Source organism: Drosophila subobscura, chromosome U (assembly GCF_008121235.1).
Source record: "Drosophila subobscura isolate 14011-0131.10 chromosome U, UCBerk_Dsub_1.0, whole genome shotgun sequence".
Lineage (NCBI taxonomy): Eukaryota > Metazoa > Arthropoda > Insecta > Diptera > Drosophilidae > Drosophila > Drosophila subobscura.
In genome coordinates this window covers 4,371,813-4,391,107 of record NC_048534.1, presented here as the reverse complement: position 1 = coordinate 4,391,107, position 19,295 = coordinate 4,371,813, and the positions used below count along the sequence as shown (strand labels likewise).

The window sequence follows — 19,295 nt, the reverse complement described above, 5'->3', positions numbered from 1 at the left end:
TACGTTTAGGTTTGACAGAAGAATCAATGATATTTTGTTTTTTATAATCCTTTAAAGCAAATCTGTAAAATGATATGTCTGAAAATTTGGTTTATGTTCTTTTGTGATTTTATCTACCATTCTGCCAAGTTTAATCAAAATCTGTTAATAAATACAAACTTCAATTTACATTCCATTTATTTTCCGCTTTGGTATTCAACGCTCCATCTATGTCAATGTCTTTCAGGACAAACAAGCGTGCATGTGCGTGTGTATGCGTGTGTGCCTTCCTTGAGAAACGCATACAAAAGCGAGAGAAATATTTGCCTACGAAATTGTGTCTCTGGCATTTCGAATGCTTCTTTTTGCTAGCTGTGCTTTTTTACTGTCCATTTCTCAGAGATCCTTTGTGCCACATTTGCCTTCAATACGCGCTGTGGCAGGACTTCCCTTTCATGAATCCTTCGTTCTATTTCCATTGCCACTTCTTTTTTTTGTTCTTTCTGTAGCTTTCTACGACTGATGACTGACTTGGAAATAGTACGCGGCGTACTATGGCTTAAAAAAAAGGACTGCTACGCGCCATGTACATGGCTACATACACATGGGAGAAGGCTTACGCTTACTCCTTCTTCAGGGACATGGCAAGCAAAAGTCAGGGGCGAAAAACCAACAGAAAAGTGGCAAAAAATTGAAAGGGAAAAGTGGTGTGAACCATTTACGAATTTCAGATGCCCTTTCAATAGGAGAAAGAGTTGAGAACATTTTATTTTAAACTCTTCTTAATATTCTGTTAACATCGGCCTTTAGGAGTTTTCAAAATATTGTGATTTTCGTTAAAAACCTTAAAACCTGCATAGTATGTGTGTATAAAAATATCATAGAACCGTCTTCAAAGGGTATTCTGAAAAGGAAAAAAATACATTTTCTTCAATACATTTATCAAAGTGAAAGGCTTGGCGGCGCAGGAGGAATGCAAAAACACGTACAGAAACGTTTCACTACAAAAAAAGAAAATAAAGAGAGCTCACAGAAGCGAAACGAAATTGAGAAAAATAAGGATGAAGAAAATCCACGCACAAAGTGGCAAACACAAAACATGCATTATGACCAAAAATCGAACTAGAATTTGTGCAAACTTTTGTTGTTGTTAGCTCGTACTCTAGTAGCCCAGTAGCTGGCAGAGGGTATGATGATTTTTAAATAGCAGAAAGCAAAGGCAGGAAACAAGTAGTAAAAACATTTGTAGGGTATTTAATATAAACTTAGTTTTTCCAAAGAAAATGTACTTTCATTTGTTTATTTTTTTAATTTTATAAAAACCGCAGTCAAATAAATATGTACATATGTACAATGATTTTGTAAATATCCACTTTGCAGGGTATCAATAGCTTTGTGCCACCGCAAAAAGCTCTAGCCTACGGTTTCTATTCTGCGCCTGAGTGCTTTGCTTGCTGCTGCACTGCCTCTCCACAGCTACACTTCTGCTTATCCCTATGCCACTCTCTTTGCCGCTCTCTCTGGTGCGCTCACTGCTCTGCTGTGGCTATCATTGCGTTTCGTTTGGAACGCATCGTTTTTTTTTGCTTGTGGGTATGTACTGGGAGGACGGCGAAGTAGTGCACAGGGGGAATAGTGTATGGCTGTGTGCGTGTGGGGTGTGGGGGTATGGTAGGCGGCAGGCAGGCCTGCAGCCAGCCTTTCCTCATGCATTTTCCGTGTTTCGTATTGTGCGCAAAATAAATTGGTAAACAAGTGAGAGAGAGGAAGAGAGGCAGGAAGACATGATGAGCGAGAAAGAGAGCGAGATAGCAAGAGTGTGGTGTGAGAGCAAGGTGGGAGGACAGGCCGGTCCGTCCTGGTCAATGGCAATACATGACATCCCATTTCGTACATAGTCCACTCTCTACCTCTCTCTGTCTTTCTGTGTGCGTGTGTGTTTTGCTCTCGTGTGTATTTCGTCCTGTTTTTCCCCCCGGACTGCATTTTAGTGTGTGCACGACTGTGCCTGTCCATTGTTCATTTCTCTTGCTGCCTGCCCTGCCGACTCCGCCACTCTATTGCTGACTCCCCAATCTGCTGCTTCCTCCACTGATGCTTCTGCTTCTGCCTAAGCCGCCTTCTCTGCACTTTAGCCTATGCCTCTGCCGCTGCTTCTCCCTCTCACGGGTATTGAATTTTGTGCGTCTGCTGCGTACTTGTCCCTGTCGGCTGCTGCCCTCTATACCCTTTCCACCCCTTTTTAATTTTGTTGGTGTTCCCGTTGCACGGGCAGCGAAATAGGCTGCGTCGCTGCCATCGCCGCCGCCGCCATGTCCCACCATGTTTGCCACGTCCCCATCACCATCCTTATCGTTACGCACCGCAACGCAGTCTCCACCCGCTGCTTCTCTCTCTCCCTCTCTCACCCCTCTCTCACTCACACTCTCCAGCCCACCTACTCTCCTGCTCCACGCATATATTGCTGTTGTTGTTTTTTCGGTCGCTGCATTGGCTGGCGCAATTTTTGCATTGCCTTTTGTGCACAGTGGCGCGAAATGGGTTGGTCGGTGTTAAATTGTACTGAAAGGAAATTTAATTAATTTTGATCACTAAAAGGGTGGAGGGGTTGAAGGTTACATAAAGAAGAAGAACATCAGATTGAATGCGCGAATATATTAGTTAAACTGTTCATAAATTTACCTAAAAATAATTTTCTTAATTGTATTGAAGATATTTTCTGATTTTTCCCCATAACTAATGTTCCCAAAATTCCTTCTCTTTTTTTCAGGTAAGCAATTCGATCAAAAAATCCACCGTTTCGTTCCATTGTGCGAACCCAATCAGCAGTTGCGCCATATAAAGCAGCGCCGCGATGCTGTCGCTGCCACTGCGACTACCCCTGTGTGTGCCAGGCAAAAGGCCAAACGCATGTGTGGCCAGGACCCCAGGACACTCTGTCAGCCCCTCTCACACACCCGAAAAGCTGCATGTACAACATGCAGCAGGACACAGAGGCAACAGTACATAATGCTAGAGCGAGATGGGTGAATGCAAATCGAAGAAAAAGCTTCACCGAGTGAATGAAACGAGCCTATGTACATATGTATGTGTATGTGGCTAAAGCATATACGTATGCACATACATACATATGTAAGAGAGCAAAAAAGAGTGTGCCCCCCCAGAGTGTGTGTGTGTGTGTGCGTATGTGTGAGAGACGTTGCATGTGCCTACGAAACGGTGGCTATCCCGTACACCTCCATTCACCCCACTGCCATGCAACCCCATCTCAAAAACGGCAAACGCATCGAATGCGCATCGAATCGAAGACCCAACGTTGATTGTATTATATTGGCAGAGTTCAGAGCGAGAGCGAGAGGAGTCAGTCCACCTGCAGCAGAGCCCCCATTACCCCACTCTCCCCTTCTATCGTACTGTTCTGCTTGTCTATCAGACATCAGTAGAACGTCGTGTGGATTGTGGATGTGCTACTGCTACTGATGCTGCTGCTGCCTGCAACCTCTGGGGGCGATACACATGCCAGCAAATTGAATAAACTCTCGAATCAAATTTTTCTCCCAGCCAGAAGAACTTTGACTGACACGCAAGAGCACCACCCAAACAGTACATATATCGCATCCCTATACTTATATCGGTATATAGGCGATGCGACCTGTCCGTGTGACGTAGTGCCATATGTATGTATCTGTGTGCTGGAGTGCCATCTGTATCTGTGTATCTTTGCTATTTAAAGGGTCAATGAAATGCAAAAGTCCTTTTTGGCCAGAGAAGCTCCTCAGATTGTGCAGCCGTATTGTGTCATCTTTCATTTTTGCATGGATGTCCTTCGGCTGCGTTTTCAGCTTTAGTTTTCGCCAACAAAATATGGGTGGGGTCCAAATAGATTTATAATTGTTTTTAATTTAGCTGCCAATATTTATTTTGTCGATCAGGGTAAATCGTTTCTGCAATTGTTTGCTATTTGCTGAAGAGTTTCTAACCGAAAAGGGGGTTTTCTTTGAAAAGAGGAAAACTGAAGACTTTTAGGTGAATATTTTGATAGTATATTTAGATAAAGGAGAACTGACAACTTGTAAGAAGATAATATTTAAATATTTAAAGGAAATTTAAGATGTTTTGTGGGGATATATTCTTATATTCCCCGATAGGTGAGCTAAAACTAGATGATTAATATAATTTTGATATGTTTCAGGTATAAATTAGCAGAATTTCATGGAATATATATCCAAATAGATGGATATTAGAAGGTTCCAACAAGATAAAAACACATTTAAGAAGATTTTCTTATATATTTCGCTTAAAATGAATAAATAAAAACATTTCCCTCTCGTACATTCACCTTTAACCCTTAAAATTATGAATTTTCCAAATCTGAACTCTATTCTGCAACTTCCTTTGTTACCACACCTTGTAAATCCGCCCCAAATGGCCACCCATTGCACCCATTATTCACACAATTTTTGGTCTAGAAAACACCTTTAGTCAATGAACCCGAAACGAATGCCAGTTAAAGCTGTAAACAGGAAACAGGATGCCGGAGTTCAGAGCAAACACAAAAGCAAAGACTTAGTACACGCACACACACTTATACAGACAGAGAGAGAGAGAGAGATATTTGTAGACAGACACACACAGATGGAGATTTTTGGGGAAAGCCCTGAAAATGTAAAGACAAAACGCAAACAAAACACACTTTTACCTTCATTAAAATTACGTTTAAATATTACACTTTTCGCCAGGAGACTCTCTAACTCGGATTGTACGAATGTGCAGCTGTATTTGTGTGTGTGTATCTGTGTGTGTTAAAGTCTGCTGTGTGCGGTTGTATCTGTCTGTTTGTGCTTGAGTTTGTTCAACTTGTTTGAAGGTCAAATTACGAAAGCAAGCCACAAAAATGTATCCAACTTTTCAAACTCCAATTCCTGTCTCTTTGTCGTTTTTCCTGGGAAAATTTTATATATGCAAGAAATGAAGCAAAAGTTGTAACACAATTTTCTCGTTAGACTAGACAAAAAAGAGTATGGCACATTGGGGGGGATTGGGGAGATTGACCTTCGGACTACCCACAAAATGTGTTTTTAATGTTCGTTGCTTTTATTCTGTTATTGTGCAAAAGGTCATAGAATTTTCACTTTTATGTTGGCCACAAAATTGTGTTTTTATAGTCGAGACAACACCGAGACCGAGAGTCGAGGTAAAACTTTTGCCTTTGCCTACATTTTGGGTGGTAAAAACTTGACCCACTGCTGGTGAAAACTCATGGCAAACTCTGTTCTGTTGTTTGTCTGCCTGCCGTCTGTCCCTGGGATACCCTGGAGATAGTTTTTATGCTGGTATTCCGTATGTGTGTGTGCGTGTGTGCCAGAAATTTAGCACAAACTTTTCTCAAGCAGAACTTTTGCATAAATTAATGTGGAATGAATATGAAACTTATTTAAGTTTAAGAGTCAAGGAAGGATGCAGGAATTTAGGTTGTTTTAAGAGGCTTTTATTGCAAAATGTAAACGAATTTGTTGTAATTAAATATTTATTAGGGTATTTCTGATTTAAAGAATGAAGGACAAAGCCATAAAATCAAAGTAAATGTATTTAAGGTAGAAGAAAATCACTTTAAAGAAAGAATCTTGCGAAAATTCGCACCCTTTTTTTCTTAGCTAAAAATTAAACATGTAATTTTCTATAAATATTCCGCTTTTTTAATTCACTAAAAAACTGCCGTACACTCTTAAATCCATTTATTTCCCCTCAAAAGAAAATCTCATTCGCTCTGTATCATTATGTTAGACATGTAAAACTCCCTTAAACATGATAAAGGTATTAGTTACAATGCTAAAAACTAATTTTTGCTTCTGGCTCTCACTTCCAACAGCAATTTGCATTTGTAAAAAGCTAAAAATATCCCCTTAATGGAAGGGTAACAAGTTCTCCTCCACACGAGTGCCTGCACTCCTTCAACTTGTACGCACACTTTCTGTGCCAACAACAATTTTCCAGTTTTGCACATTTTATGCAAGTTATATATAAAATGGCAAACGACACTTTGGCACCCAACCTAAAGAGCCACCCAGCCATCAGGCAGACAGGCAGTCACACAGATACACCACACAAACACACACCCACACACAAACAGTACATTGGCTTTTTATATATTTTTCCTCCTTCTCGTCGTCGTCATCATCGTCGTAGTCGTCGTCGTCGTCGACGTTGGTTTCGTATTTGGCAAAGATAAAGTTTTGTAATAAAAACGTCTGCTCGCAGACACCCGGCGGACGGAGTGGTCTGATGGGGAAAGCCGTGGGGACCAGCTGGGGACAACTACGGGGAAAACCCAGCCAACCGGAGCAGACTTTCTGTCTAGCATTTTTAAGGCCCGAAGTGTGTCAGCAACTTTGCCACGTCCTCGACATCGTCGTCGTCGTGTACGTGTCCTTGTCCTTGGCCCACACACACACACAGAGCGTACCAGAGACTATTTTATATATAAGATATATATGATGCATACATACATATATAAATCTGTGTGTTTTTTTTAAGGGGGTCAGAATGTTTAAGAAACTTTCGCTTTAGTTTTGCGCTGCTTTGAATTTCATATGAAAACAAATATTGAGAAAGCTTGTTGACTCAGTGGGGTGGGAGGGACATTAAATTACTTCTTTCTCTCTGTTCTTTTATGGGGTTTACTCTCTGCTTAACTTTAAGTTGAAATTTGTTAAGCTAAAAAGGGTTTCAGGCAGTTAAAGTAGATGTTCTGGTCTACAGAGGATGTCATTCAAATATGAAATAATTATGGAACACTGCATTTTGAGTGTAAAAGTTGTAATTAGTGTTGGAGAAAAACAACTAATTGAAACTTTATTGCGGAATAGTCTTAATAAAAAGACTTGTAGTACATGTTTTACCCTAGTCAAACATTTTAAGTAGATCAGTAACCCTAATCAAACAAATTTATTACATTTATTATAACAATAACACAGTTTCGGAACATCTTTCTGTACACTTTTATTGGGTAGCAGTTTACATTTATTTTTATACCCGGTACTCGAAGAGTAAATAGGGTATATTGTGTTTGTGCGAATAACGGTTGTATGTAACGCACAGAAGGAAACGTCTCCGACCCCATAAAGTATATATATTCTTGATCAGCATCAATAGACGAGTCGATAGAGACATGTCTGTCTGTCCGTCCGTCCGTCTTGTTTGTTCGGCTAGTTCTCAGAGACTATAAGAGCTAGAGCCCCCAAATTTTGAAACCAGTGTATTTCAAAAATTAGCCCCGCCCCCTTCCGCCCCCGCAAAAGGACGAAAACGTCCCAAAACAACAATTTTGAAGATAAAAGAAAACTAAAATCGCCATCCCGTAGGGAATGACCATATGTATCTATCAGATCACCAAATTAGGATCCGATTGGATCATTATTATGGCCACAATGAAGAAATTAATTTGCATTGGCTAAACCCACCCCGTCGCGCAGCTTATATTTGTTTTTTTACACATTCTCTCATTCACACTCTGCTTCGCGCAGTTTGTGGCCTGTGCCTCTGCCACGTCTCTGCCTCTGTCTCTGCCGCGACTCTGCCCTGACTCTGCAGTGTGTGTTTCTAGGGGAGGGTGGCGAGCTAAAGGAGCGTGTTGGCGTGAGTAGTGTTGTTGATGTAGATGACAGATGAAGAAAAAATTTAAAATTTGACAAATAACCGGTAAGGTGCAGATGTAGTACTGAGTGCCGGGTATAAAAGTTGTGACGCGTAAGAAGCGTCTCACACGTCCCTTCTCTTTCATTTTACAATAAAGTGTACTAAATGTACTAAATGTGAGTACACCCGAAAATAAATTATATGTACCTCAATTAACGTAGATTTTTTGTTTAGCACACCAATGGTAAAAATAACAGCTGTACTAAAATGTAGTACACACCAAATATTTAATTTTTCACTCAATTTATTTAGATTTGTATTTTTGGTTGATTTAAAATTTGCATTTAAATAATTATACATTTTAGTACACATTAATTTAGTGAATAGATTCGTAGGTTTCTGTTGTTTTCTAAATTCCCTTAGCAAAAATGTCTAATCTAATAATTGTGAACAATCATTATTCCTTAGTACATGTCTCGAATCGACTTGCATTCGAATTTTTATTGGTTTTGTTTTTTCTTTTAATGAATACGATTTTTGTTGTGCAGTGTAGTATAAATATTTTTTGTGAGACACCTTAAGACCTTATTTCAAGTTTATTTTGAGTACATTCTAACACTTTTATTTTGCACAACTTTTTCGCACAATCAAAGAGGTGCATTTCGATGGTATGAAAGTTTTTTCTTATGTTTTTTGTTTGTTTTTTTTTGTTTGATGAGAGGTCTACAACATGCGAGTGATATGCTTCCGATAATTATTAAATTACATAGATACTACAACGATACGATATATGTATGTATGTGTGTGTGGGTGTGTTTATGTGTGTTGTGTGTGTGTAATATCGCCTATAAAGAAATGCTAATACAATACGATCTAAAGTGTAGGCCCCCTGAATAAATTGTGTGATTTAAAAACCCAAAAACGAAACGATCCACACTCTACGCCTTGCGCCTGATGCCAATGAGGCAGAGAACGAAGAAAATGATCGTCCAGCCGGCCATCACAAGGAAACCATTATAGACCTTGGCATTGGTGATGGACCAGCCCTTTTCGATGACATTTCGTGCGGAAATGGAGGGTATGGTAAAGGGTAATACCATGACAAGATCCTGCAAAAACTGTGGCATGCTCTCCAGAGGCCACAAGAGACCTACAAAAATAAATTGAATATAATTTAAAATGTTAAAAATATTTATTATGCATTTTTTTTACTTACCGCAAAGTATAATCATGGGATAAAAGGCGCCAGTGGCCACAAAATTGGCCTCCGTATGTGATTTACAAAATACAGATATAAAGAGGCCTTTGAGGGAAGAGAATTTAAATAAATTTAACTTTCGTTTATTATAAATATTTGCTTACCAAACAACATGCCACAGAATGCCGTTAGTGTGAGTAACCCAATCAGTGTCGTTGTATCCCCATTGTTGTATGTATCGAAAACAATGCCAATATACATGATAACCTCAAACGACTGAAGGGCCATGATGATCAATTGGGTCAAAAGATGAGCCCACAGCATTTCCGTGGCCGAAACTCCAGCCAACAAAGTACGATCCCAAATGCCATCCATGCGCTCAGAAATGAAAACGGCAGCCGTCATCAAAGTGGCCAAAAAGAAGACCATGCTAAGGAGGGGATTTATGGATAGTTAACGCATTAAAATTATAGATTTTGGCAGAGTCTTGGAACCAACAGAATCGATCAGAGGGATCTTCATTAAGTGCTTCCTTTAGTTCCAAATAAAAACACTCAAAATACTCTTGGGAAAGCGGAAAACCAATGGAAAGGCAATGAATTGTAGAAAGTTGTAGAAAACATTAGAAATTGTCCAAGAAAAATGATCGTTAGAATCGTGCTGGATCTCTACTCACGTCATGACAACACCGGGGGCACAATACTGCTGGAATTCAATATCCGCACTGCCATAGATGGGTTCCTGGAATTGAACGGGTAATTGCGCCAGGGCGGCAGAAACATTACAATCCTTGACCACACTGCCCATAAAAGAAGCAAATTTATCACGAAGTTTGCGCTGAATGAAGTATGCCACTTGTTGATCTACAACAGAATTAAATAAACTTTAATTTAATGAAACAAAATCGAATTTAAATCAAACTCTCACCCGTCATATCGATGTGCACACTCAATTCGGCATGATCCACAGCACCATCGCTGGCGTAGCGTCCATCTTCGAGCACCGATGATATCGATTCACTAAAGTTGTGGAAAAAGTGAATGTAGCCCACAGTCAGTGTCTTTTTGGCATCCCTCAGGGCATCCGCCTCGCTGGTATAATACTTCCGCGTAGCCACATCATCGCCTAGTTCTCGTATGTAGCGACAGGAGAGTTTGTGGAATTTGCAGGTGTCATTCGCACCGTAAACGGTGATCAGATTATCATCAAAGCACTCGCTGTAGCTCTGGACTTCACCCGAGTATACGCCCAACTCGAGATTTTTTGGGGTTTTGCCGATGGCCAAATAAAAGCAAGACAATTGGATGATGGGAAACAAAAGCATAAAAATGATGCCGCTAAAAATGAAAGAAAAATGTGTTTGGAGAGGAAATCTTTTCCTTGTGTGCTGTACACTTACGATGGCTGTCGAAAGAGCTGCACAAAATTCTTGGTCATCAATGCCTTGAGCCTGCCTTTGGTCGTAAAAAATACCTTCTTTCGATTCTCATTCACAGGCTCGTCGTGGGGTATGGGTGGCTTTTCCAGGCTCAGGCCAGGGTCATGTGTATCGATCACTTCTGTGGGTAGCACAGCCGTGGGCAGTGCCTGCTGCTGATTCTTATTGCGATCCATTATTTGAGCCAATTCATCCTCATTGCCCTGCCGCTGGCTCAGTATGAGAAAGGCGTCTTCGATCGATTGTGTGCCAAATTTAATCATGATATTTGTGGGCGTATCCTCCGCCAAGAGAACGCCATTACGCATTAGACCAATCTGTAGGGGAGAAGAGAGAATCTTACGAACTATTTGCTGAAGGAATTTATGGGTATTTTGCTTACACAATTTGCCTGCTTGGCCTCTTCAATGTAATGGGTGGTTATAATCACAGCCAATTTGCTATTTCTGGTTGTCTCCACAAGAAAATCCCAGATTCTGCAAGATAATTAAATCATTAATGAACCGAAAAATATGGATTACCATCTGGCACTCACTTCTCACGCAACATGGGATCCAAACCCACTGTGGGCTCGTCTAAAATTAGCAGCTCGGGATCGTGTATCATGGCACAGGCAAAGGACAAACGTCTTTGTTGTCCTCCACTGCATTGTTTGATCATTTGTCGTGCTGGCGGAAGCTGAAGCAATTCCTTCAGAAGCTTGAATTTCTCCCTAATCCGTTCATCCGTCAGGCCGTAAATGCGACCAAAATAAAAGATGGTCTCTTTGACGGTCATCTCCTCCACCAAGGCAATTTCTTGGGGCATAAAGCCCACTCGAGAGCCGGGTACACCGCTGCCAGGTTCTCCTGGCTTAACGCCCAAAACATTGACCTCGCCGCCATTGAGACGCCGCTGGCCAACCAGGCAGGAGAGCAGCGTGGTCTTGCCACAGCCCGAGGCGCCTAGCAACCCATAGCTATGGGAAGAAAGTAATTGATTAAGTATCTGTTTAAATTGGGAATTGGAATTTCGTATGCCACTCACATGGAGCCTCGCATCACGTTCATATTCAGTTGATTGAGCACAATCTTGGGGTTCGATTTGGAGCCATAGTACTTATAGCCATTCCTCACTTCCACGGCCGCCATCTTGAGAGTTTTCGCTTATGTTTGTTGCTATCAAATAATTAATACAAAAAATTGTAGAATTATTTAATTATTTTTGAGACAGTGGCTGAGGGAATCGAAATTATTTGGGAGGTATTTTGTATTCATTTGAATTATTTTAGGCTTATTATTTGTTGTTTTTTTAATTTTAAATCATTTAAAAACTGTATTTTTATATGCGATTTGTATTTTTTTACATTTAATCTACATTTCTAGATCTTTCTTAATTTTTTACACTTTATGTGTATTTATATACCTCCATTTAAAAATTATCTTTTCTATATAAATTATTCCATCTTTTTTTGTGTAGTTATTTATATTTCAAAAATTACCCTCTACGCCCCTGTTCGCATCATCATAAATCACTTGCGTCAACACAATTCTCATTCACATTTTCTTGATTTGGTTATGTATTTTATTGATTTGCTGCTTCTGGTTGCCTCTTTATGACATACACGTGCCGCTCAGCTCAAACCACTTGCCCGATCCATAATTTATTTCAATTTTTAGATTTCAGATACAGATGCTATGTGCTATAGCATCTATGGGTGCTATGTGTAGGAGTGCTACGGCTAGTACCCTGCTAATTAACCAGCCCAACGCTTGACTGAAAGTGAAATAAAAATTTGTGTAAATTCTATAAGCCAACTAAATGGAAGTAGCTGGGCAGTTCAATAACCTCTTTCTGGGGGAGAATATACATAGAGTAAACATTTAGGTACCTTTCATGTCTAAACAATTTTGTGAGAATTATTATTGTGTAGATTATCCCTCGGAATATTCCTCATAAAAGTTATGATTTTCTGGAGTTTAAATTGAGATTGCTTTGAGAGTTCCGTAATGTTGCATGACACAAAGTTGTTTTTTGTGGCAAAGATTGATTCGAAAATTGCTCCATTAAGTTTGCGATTTAGTGGAAAGCATAGAAGAAAATCAGTGGAGAAAATAAACCAAACGATTTGCTAGAAAATGTAGAGGTTGTTCAAGTGACTTCCGCCTGTTGAAAACCCTCCATCGAATACTTCATTACAACCATAGGGTAATTTTAGAATAAACAAATATTTGTGGAAGAACAATAATGAATCATCTTCAAAGTTAGTAAAGATCGCACTTTAGCTTCAAAGTAAATTTCTCAATTTATCTCCAAAGTTTGTAAAGTTTTCACTTTATTCGCTGCACAAATTTATTAAGCAACAAAAGCGTTCCGTTCCTACTTGACAGATATTATTATACAAGTTCTATAAACAAGGAAAAAGTGCTGGAGAAAACTTGAGCTTTTTGTTAAGTGTATATTTGTAAATTGAGAGTTGAGACAGGCAGCACACACGCGGAACAATCACAGTGACATTTGAAGTGGCAGGGGAGACACAGAAATGTATTGAATAATAAGTTGAAGGGGGAATATACTATATAGTTGAATTTCAGTGTGTACATATATACTGCCTATATCTCAACGTCAGAATTAATGCATTCTGAATAAGCAAACACCTTGGAAGTGGAAGTGGACTGTAAAGTGGCTGCGGCGAAATGTAACTCGTGAATTGTGTTGAATGCGTCAGAGAAGTGGCAGCTGCTCTTGGCTATCCAAAAGAAAAAGAAGAATTGTGAGAAGAATTGTAAATAGTTATATGACTTCCAATACACTATATATAAATATGCATCAGGTGGCGCATTATACACTGGATATATAGTGGGTGAAGAAGTATGTGACGAATGGGAAAAATGGTATTCGTCTGATGACCTCTTTTATGGGTTATACCCAAGACAAAAGCACACACGAAAACGTTTGGTTTTTACAGTTTTTTTTCGATGTATTTTTATTTGAAATATTGGAAATTGTTTTGACGTTCTTTTTTGTGTACAAAAAACGATTCTGGAAAGGTTTTTGCGGTACCAAAACAATACAAGAAATTGTTGTGCTCTATTACGGGCAATAATATTTATTTTGGGAATTTAATTAGCGCTTTTACCCGATTATATGTCTATAAAATTGCATTTCTAAATATTGAAAATAAATAAATAAATAATGTAACACTCTTCCTTTAATACCCTCTAAAAACTACCCAAACCTTCTTCAATAATAACTGACTAATAACCCTTTCAATTATGGCGACTTCCTATTATGATATCGTATACGACTTTCGTTCAATGCTAATTTCTAGTTTTATTTAAACAATTTATTTTAATTTTGATGTTGACTCCTCAACATCTCTTGCTCTTTCTCACTCACTCTCGATCTGTTTATCTCTGTCTTTCTTGCTCGTTTGCAGTCTCGAAAAAATTCCCGTATACAATATGTATTTTTTTTCGTGTGACCTTGCTAATCAGACTTTGACCCACTTAGAGTGCCGACTCATGTTTTAGTCTCTCAAGCCCCCCAAAAAAATAAGCAAGCAACTTCATTGAATTCGTATCTAGCTGCTTAGCTCTCTCACACTATCTGTATCTGTATCTCATAGATACATTATCAAATGCGCCGGCAAAAAAAAATAAACGAAAGAAAAAAATCAAACACAGCTCATAAAAACGCGCTCGTTCGAAAGTTAAAAAGCCCGAAAAAAACGAAAAAATAAGTATACAAAAATTGAGTAAGGTTAGTAACACACCAACAATCTCCTGGTCATAACTTAATGTTGTTAACGTTTCTGCCTGGCCGGCCAAGTTGCCTTTTTGTTGGCATTTCTGGTATCTCTTTTGGCCTGTTGTTGCTGTTGTTGCCACTGTTTGCTTAACATTGCAGCGGATGACGCAAAGGACAACACAATTTTGTTTTATTCAACCTGATATCCAGGTGTGTGCTTATATTTTTTACACTTATATTTCTTTATGATGCGGTTTTTTAGTTAAAATTGAGAGACAGGCGTAAACAATTGTTGCCCTGGGGGTGCAACCTTACTAAAATATTCATATAAATTTAAATAGGTTTAATGTCTGAGTGTCTGTAAAGTGCGTCAGAGTTGGGAAAAAACATTGAAGACTTTCGGCGAAAAATATGTGCAAAAAGAAAAATATATAAGTTTGGAATTGAAGAGATTCAAAATGTATTTATAGAAAAAAAATAAAATTATATAATTCAATCTATAAAGATATGCACTTTATATCCATCTTTTCGTCAAAAATTTATTAGATTCCATCTATAAAAATCATATAAATAAATTCCTAAATGCGTCTTTTGGAAGCTCTTCTTCTGTCTATAAAATTAAAAAAACTATAAAACCTCCCACTAATTCTTAAATAAATTTCAAGACATGATTTCCCATGCTAAATTTCCTCTGCATTAATTTTCTCCCCGAAAAAACTTAACAAATCAAACCTATCAAAACTACAAAAAACCCAAAATAAATTAATAAAACAAAAAAATGCCGCCAAAAAAAACCGCAGCCACAGAGGAGACGCAGCTCGTCAGCAAGGTTGCTGGCGACTGGTTAACGGGGGCTGCCGTGGCAGCCGCTGCTGCTGACGTTGTAAAGTGGTTCCGAAAATTGTGTCTATATGGTTTATTGATGTCTTTTAGACGTATGTATTTTCAGTTCGTATGCAAGCTCCGCATTTTGTTTGCCATAGAGTTTTTCGCAATGTTTTTCGCAACGGCCCTGAGCTGCTTAGAAGAGTGGTGTGTGGTGCAGTGGTGTTGGTGCCCCCCAAAATGCGGTGGTGCAGAATATTCGGCTGAGCAATCTACAGCTCGTATATAAAAGGTGGCCAATGGGCGGCCACGCCCCCCCTTGAGCCCTGGCCAACACGTTTTCTTTTCTGTTTGCTGCCTACCTTGATGCAGTTTAACGGCTTATTTAACAGGCCAAGCATATCGGCCAAGTCACTAACTAAGATCCAGAGCTCACCGATCGAACGAATCGGCGTGTTGCAGTGTTAGTGGGTATTTAGTTCGTGCAACATGTGGTTGCATCGTCTCTCCAAAGCCGCTCTCTTTGCGGCTCTGACTGCCTGCTTCCTTCTCTCTCTCTTTTCGCGTCGTGTCTTTTGGTGCCGTCTTTCTCTTTCTTAAGGGGTTTTTTTTTCTTTTTTGTGGCATGGCCACTTCTTATATAATGGCACCGACAATCATTTCGGTCAAGCTGCAACAGTGGTGCGCCACTGTTACCCGTACCCAAAACAACAAACCCAACAACAGCTGTTTGCTTGGACAGTGTTTAATATCATTCACCTTTTCGGTGGCAAGTGGAAGTGAATTTAATTCCAACGCGTGGGTTCTTCGGCAAAGAAAGTTAATAGAAACTGTACGAGAGCTTTATCGGAGATTTTAGGTAGAAAGTAATTTAAGTGGAATTAATAGAGCTTGAAAATAGTTTAAAACAAGTAAGACAAAGGGCTGTGGAGCCAAAAACAGTTTTTTTTATTTTATATAGGACCTTTGGAGGAAATTATGGTTGGTAGGTCTACCAAAAATGATTACCCTATCTTATAAAGAAGGACAACTATAATACTATATAGATATTCCAACTGTTGTAGTTATCCAATCGTGATGATTTCAGGAATTTAGATAAATAATATCATCATCAATAAATCCACCGAAAATCCATCTCCCAATTCCACAACTCTAGGCTCCACAGCGCTTCCCTACATGAATGACTTATGCCAACACATCTCGTCGCGGAATGATTTTATTTGTTTTTTTTTTTGGTACTAATTTTAGTTGTCCTCATTGCATGGCATGTCTCCGTAGCTTGGGAAGTCTCTTTCTTTGATTATAATTTCTTCAAATTACTTTGCTTTTGTGTCGCTGTCTTTGCTGTTTGGTTATGCTAACACTTGGCTTTTACTTCTTATTCAAGTTTTTCCTTTAGTTTAAAGTTTTGTGTGTCATTTTTTTACTTGTTTTATTTTGCTTTTGTTTTTGCTGTGTATAATTATAGACGGTTGCATGGTAATAATTGCCTTGATAATGGGGCTAGGAGTGTGAAAAGTATATAAATTATGGGAAGTAGGGGAAGGAGTTGGTGTTGCATTCGAGAAATTACTCAATTGAGGAGAGTTGTACATGGCATTCAGGCATTTACCCAAATTATCTGCCTCTAGAGACAACAGCTTTTGGGCTCTCAAATTATATCGCTGATTTCTCAAACAATTTTCCCTAATGATCTACCATATGAAGACAATAGATATCCACTGAACGACTGGCGTGCCTTCATTTAATTGAATTTTCCGAAATTGATTGAACAAAATTGATTGACAGAGAGAGAGAGAGAGGGAGTGAGGGAGAGGCACCTGTTGCAATCTCTTGCATTGCCAAATACCCTGCGCTCCCCACTAAATTTTCTGTAGAAATACAAACAGAAATGGCTAAAAAAAAGTGTACAAAGTAATGCTCTATGGATTGCCATTTATGGTTTTTTTGTTGTTTCTGTTTCTCTGGCAATTCCTTTTCTGTTTTTGTCAAAAATTAACACGAAAGAAACATTTTGACTTTACTTCTGCTAGATAATACCCTACATTTAAAGCTGTACAATTTAGTTAACAGAGTGGATAGATAAATCCTATCTAACAGCCATATTCCGCTTCATGCTTCATGCGGCATGGCGCTCAAGTTTGTGTCTTGAGTCTTTCGTTTTTTTGTTTCGTATTTATTTCGTCTCTATTTTCCATCATTTACTGTGTGCTTTTCCACCATAAGATAACACTCGAGCAAAAGGAAATACCCCCAAAAAAATCTCATTTTCTGCTGACTTCACTTTGAATGCGGAAATTTGTGTGTTTTGGTGGCACATAAAAAACTGAGATGATTTTCAAGTTTTTCATAGCAAAGAAAATGTAATAAAAAATTTGTTTGCAGGATAATACAGTTTCCACAAACAAACATTGCAAACATTTTAAATTTCTGCAGTTACATATTGTTGATAAATAACTATGTTGTTTTTTGTACGTTTCAAATCATGTACAAATCCCTTTCTATATAATTAATATTTAAACATAAATTCCGTTTATCCTTTCTCAGTGTCCAATATTTTGAGAATATATGCCACATTTAGTTTTGTTTCACTTTTCATTTTCACAAGTCAGTTTTCATATCGAATTTCAACACAAGTCCAAAAATGAACATTTATTTCAACATTTCATTGGCTTTAGCTCGAAGCTTACACTCGAAAATCATGAATAATCCAACATACAATATTTGTGGGTAAACTAATGCTAAATGCATTAACCATTAACCGTACCGTATTCAGCGAGTGATTTTTCTTCTATTTTTCCCTCTTCTAGCTCTTTTTTTGTTTGGTTGCGCACGCGCGCTTTTTGTGTTGCAATTTTCGTGGCTCTTTTTCTTATGTCTTTTCGCTTGTTTTTTTTTAATTTTTGTTGGTCTCTCAAGAGTGTGCTGTGGCCTGGCCTTTTCCGTTTTTCTTATATATTTTAGCGGTTACTCGCGCGTTTTCACTTGGCCCCAAGTGCTGCTCGCAAGCTCCGGTTGACGACTGAACCAAACCATCGACGGATCGCGCACTTGCAAGCTTTACCTTAAGCGCCTGACTTTAGAGCTTTCCGACGGGACGGTCGTCGATCGTTGAGCGGCGTCAGTAGCAGCAGCGGCGACTGTGATGCTTTTTTTTTTGAGCGCGGCAAAAAAGAATTGAATAAAATGCAAAAAAAATGTATACAAAAAATACACAAGATAGATTGTCTTTGGAATGAAATTATTAATGCGGCACAACACAGCACTTTTTTGTGCACCTTTTTTTCTTTATGTGTGTCTGGGGAAGTTTTTTCTTTAGCAGATTTGTTTTCTGCCATCGGGAGGTTACTTTGTAATGATATTTCGTGGAATGCATGAGTGCTGTGACTAGTTTTAGTTGATTGATCAGTGGCTGGAGGGGAGCCATCGTGAGTAATAGAACATTTTGTAAGCATTTATTGAATGAAATTGCATATAAAAACAATGAAACAAGCATTGGAAATGTTAAAGTATTGATAAATATTACGATTTAATTCTAACCATTTTGAAACTTTTTTATTTTATGTTTATTTTATCTTGAAAAAAATAAGCAAAATTTAAAGATTTCGAAAAGCTTGACGAATAAATAGTACATCATTTATTTAAAAAGTAAAAACACTATTGATCTATGTGAAACTGAACTATTGAAATATCAAACTGGATCATTGATGCATTTTAACTTGATGTCCTTGATGCAAAACATTTATTTGTAAGTACGTATCCACTCAACTAAAAGATACTCTATGGTTCCCATAAATACTCGTAATTTTCCCACAATTTCCAGCCGCTTTATTCTCGCCTTCAGGTCTTGGCATTTAGTCAATAAGATTAATTGATTCCAATACTTGTACTAATGTGCGACTAGAACCAGTTTCGCAAGAAATAATTAGTCGATTTAATTCTAATCATTTTTAAACTTTTTTCCCTCTCCTTTCAGGTATGTAAATGTGGCTTAAATACAACGGTTTTCTATAATTATAACAATTATTATTCTGCGGTGAGTCTCCCATTTTGATAAAAGACGTCAACTAATGGCGCATTTCATTATGCCTTTTATAAGGTCTCATTGTTTCATTGATTTGGCAATCATTGTTTTATTTATGATATAAATTAATTATATCCATGTCATTTGGCATTTAAACAATTCAGGAGTAGATAGAATTTGTTTTCCTGGTTGCATGTTTTCTCATGTTCTCAATTACAACATGCAAAAACCTTTTCAATTAATTTTATGACCGATTATCATGTTAATTGGACTACCACGAAAATTACAGACTTTATGGAGAATCATTAGGTGGTTTTAGCGCAACGCGGGGCTAACCTTTGAACCTAGACTGTAGCCAAATGTGGAAATGATCTCTGGTCTGTCTCGTGATATCCAAAAGTTATGAAAATTGTTAGCCAGATTCAACAATTTTGACTTTCAACATAACTATTTTCGAGTGGCACAAA

At 38.4% G+C, this 19,295-nt stretch overlaps 2 protein-coding genes across 2 annotated transcripts in view; one reads left to right on the top strand and one right to left on the bottom strand.

Moving 5' to 3' along the window:
• Window positions 1-19,295, top strand: part of LOC117902149 (neuroguidin) — a 59,117-nt gene that overhangs the window by 5,599 nt on the left and 34,223 nt on the right. The gene's annotated exons all lie outside the window — the stretch shown is intronic.
• LOC117902143 (ABC transporter G family member 20) lies at window positions 8,309-17,835 on the bottom strand. Its single transcript, XM_034813279.1, has 10 exons — window positions 17,572-17,835; window positions 11,277-11,407; window positions 10,786-11,208; window positions 10,633-10,726; window positions 10,212-10,567; window positions 9,740-10,149; window positions 9,489-9,675; window positions 8,977-9,242; window positions 8,831-8,917; window positions 8,309-8,764 (listed from the first exon to the last, which is right to left on the bottom strand). The coding sequence occupies exons 2-10, from the start codon at window positions 11,378-11,380 to the stop codon at window positions 8,553-8,555; spliced, it is 2,139 nt and encodes a 712-aa protein (XP_034669170.1). The 5' UTR covers window positions 11,381-11,407; window positions 17,572-17,835; the 3' UTR covers window positions 8,309-8,552.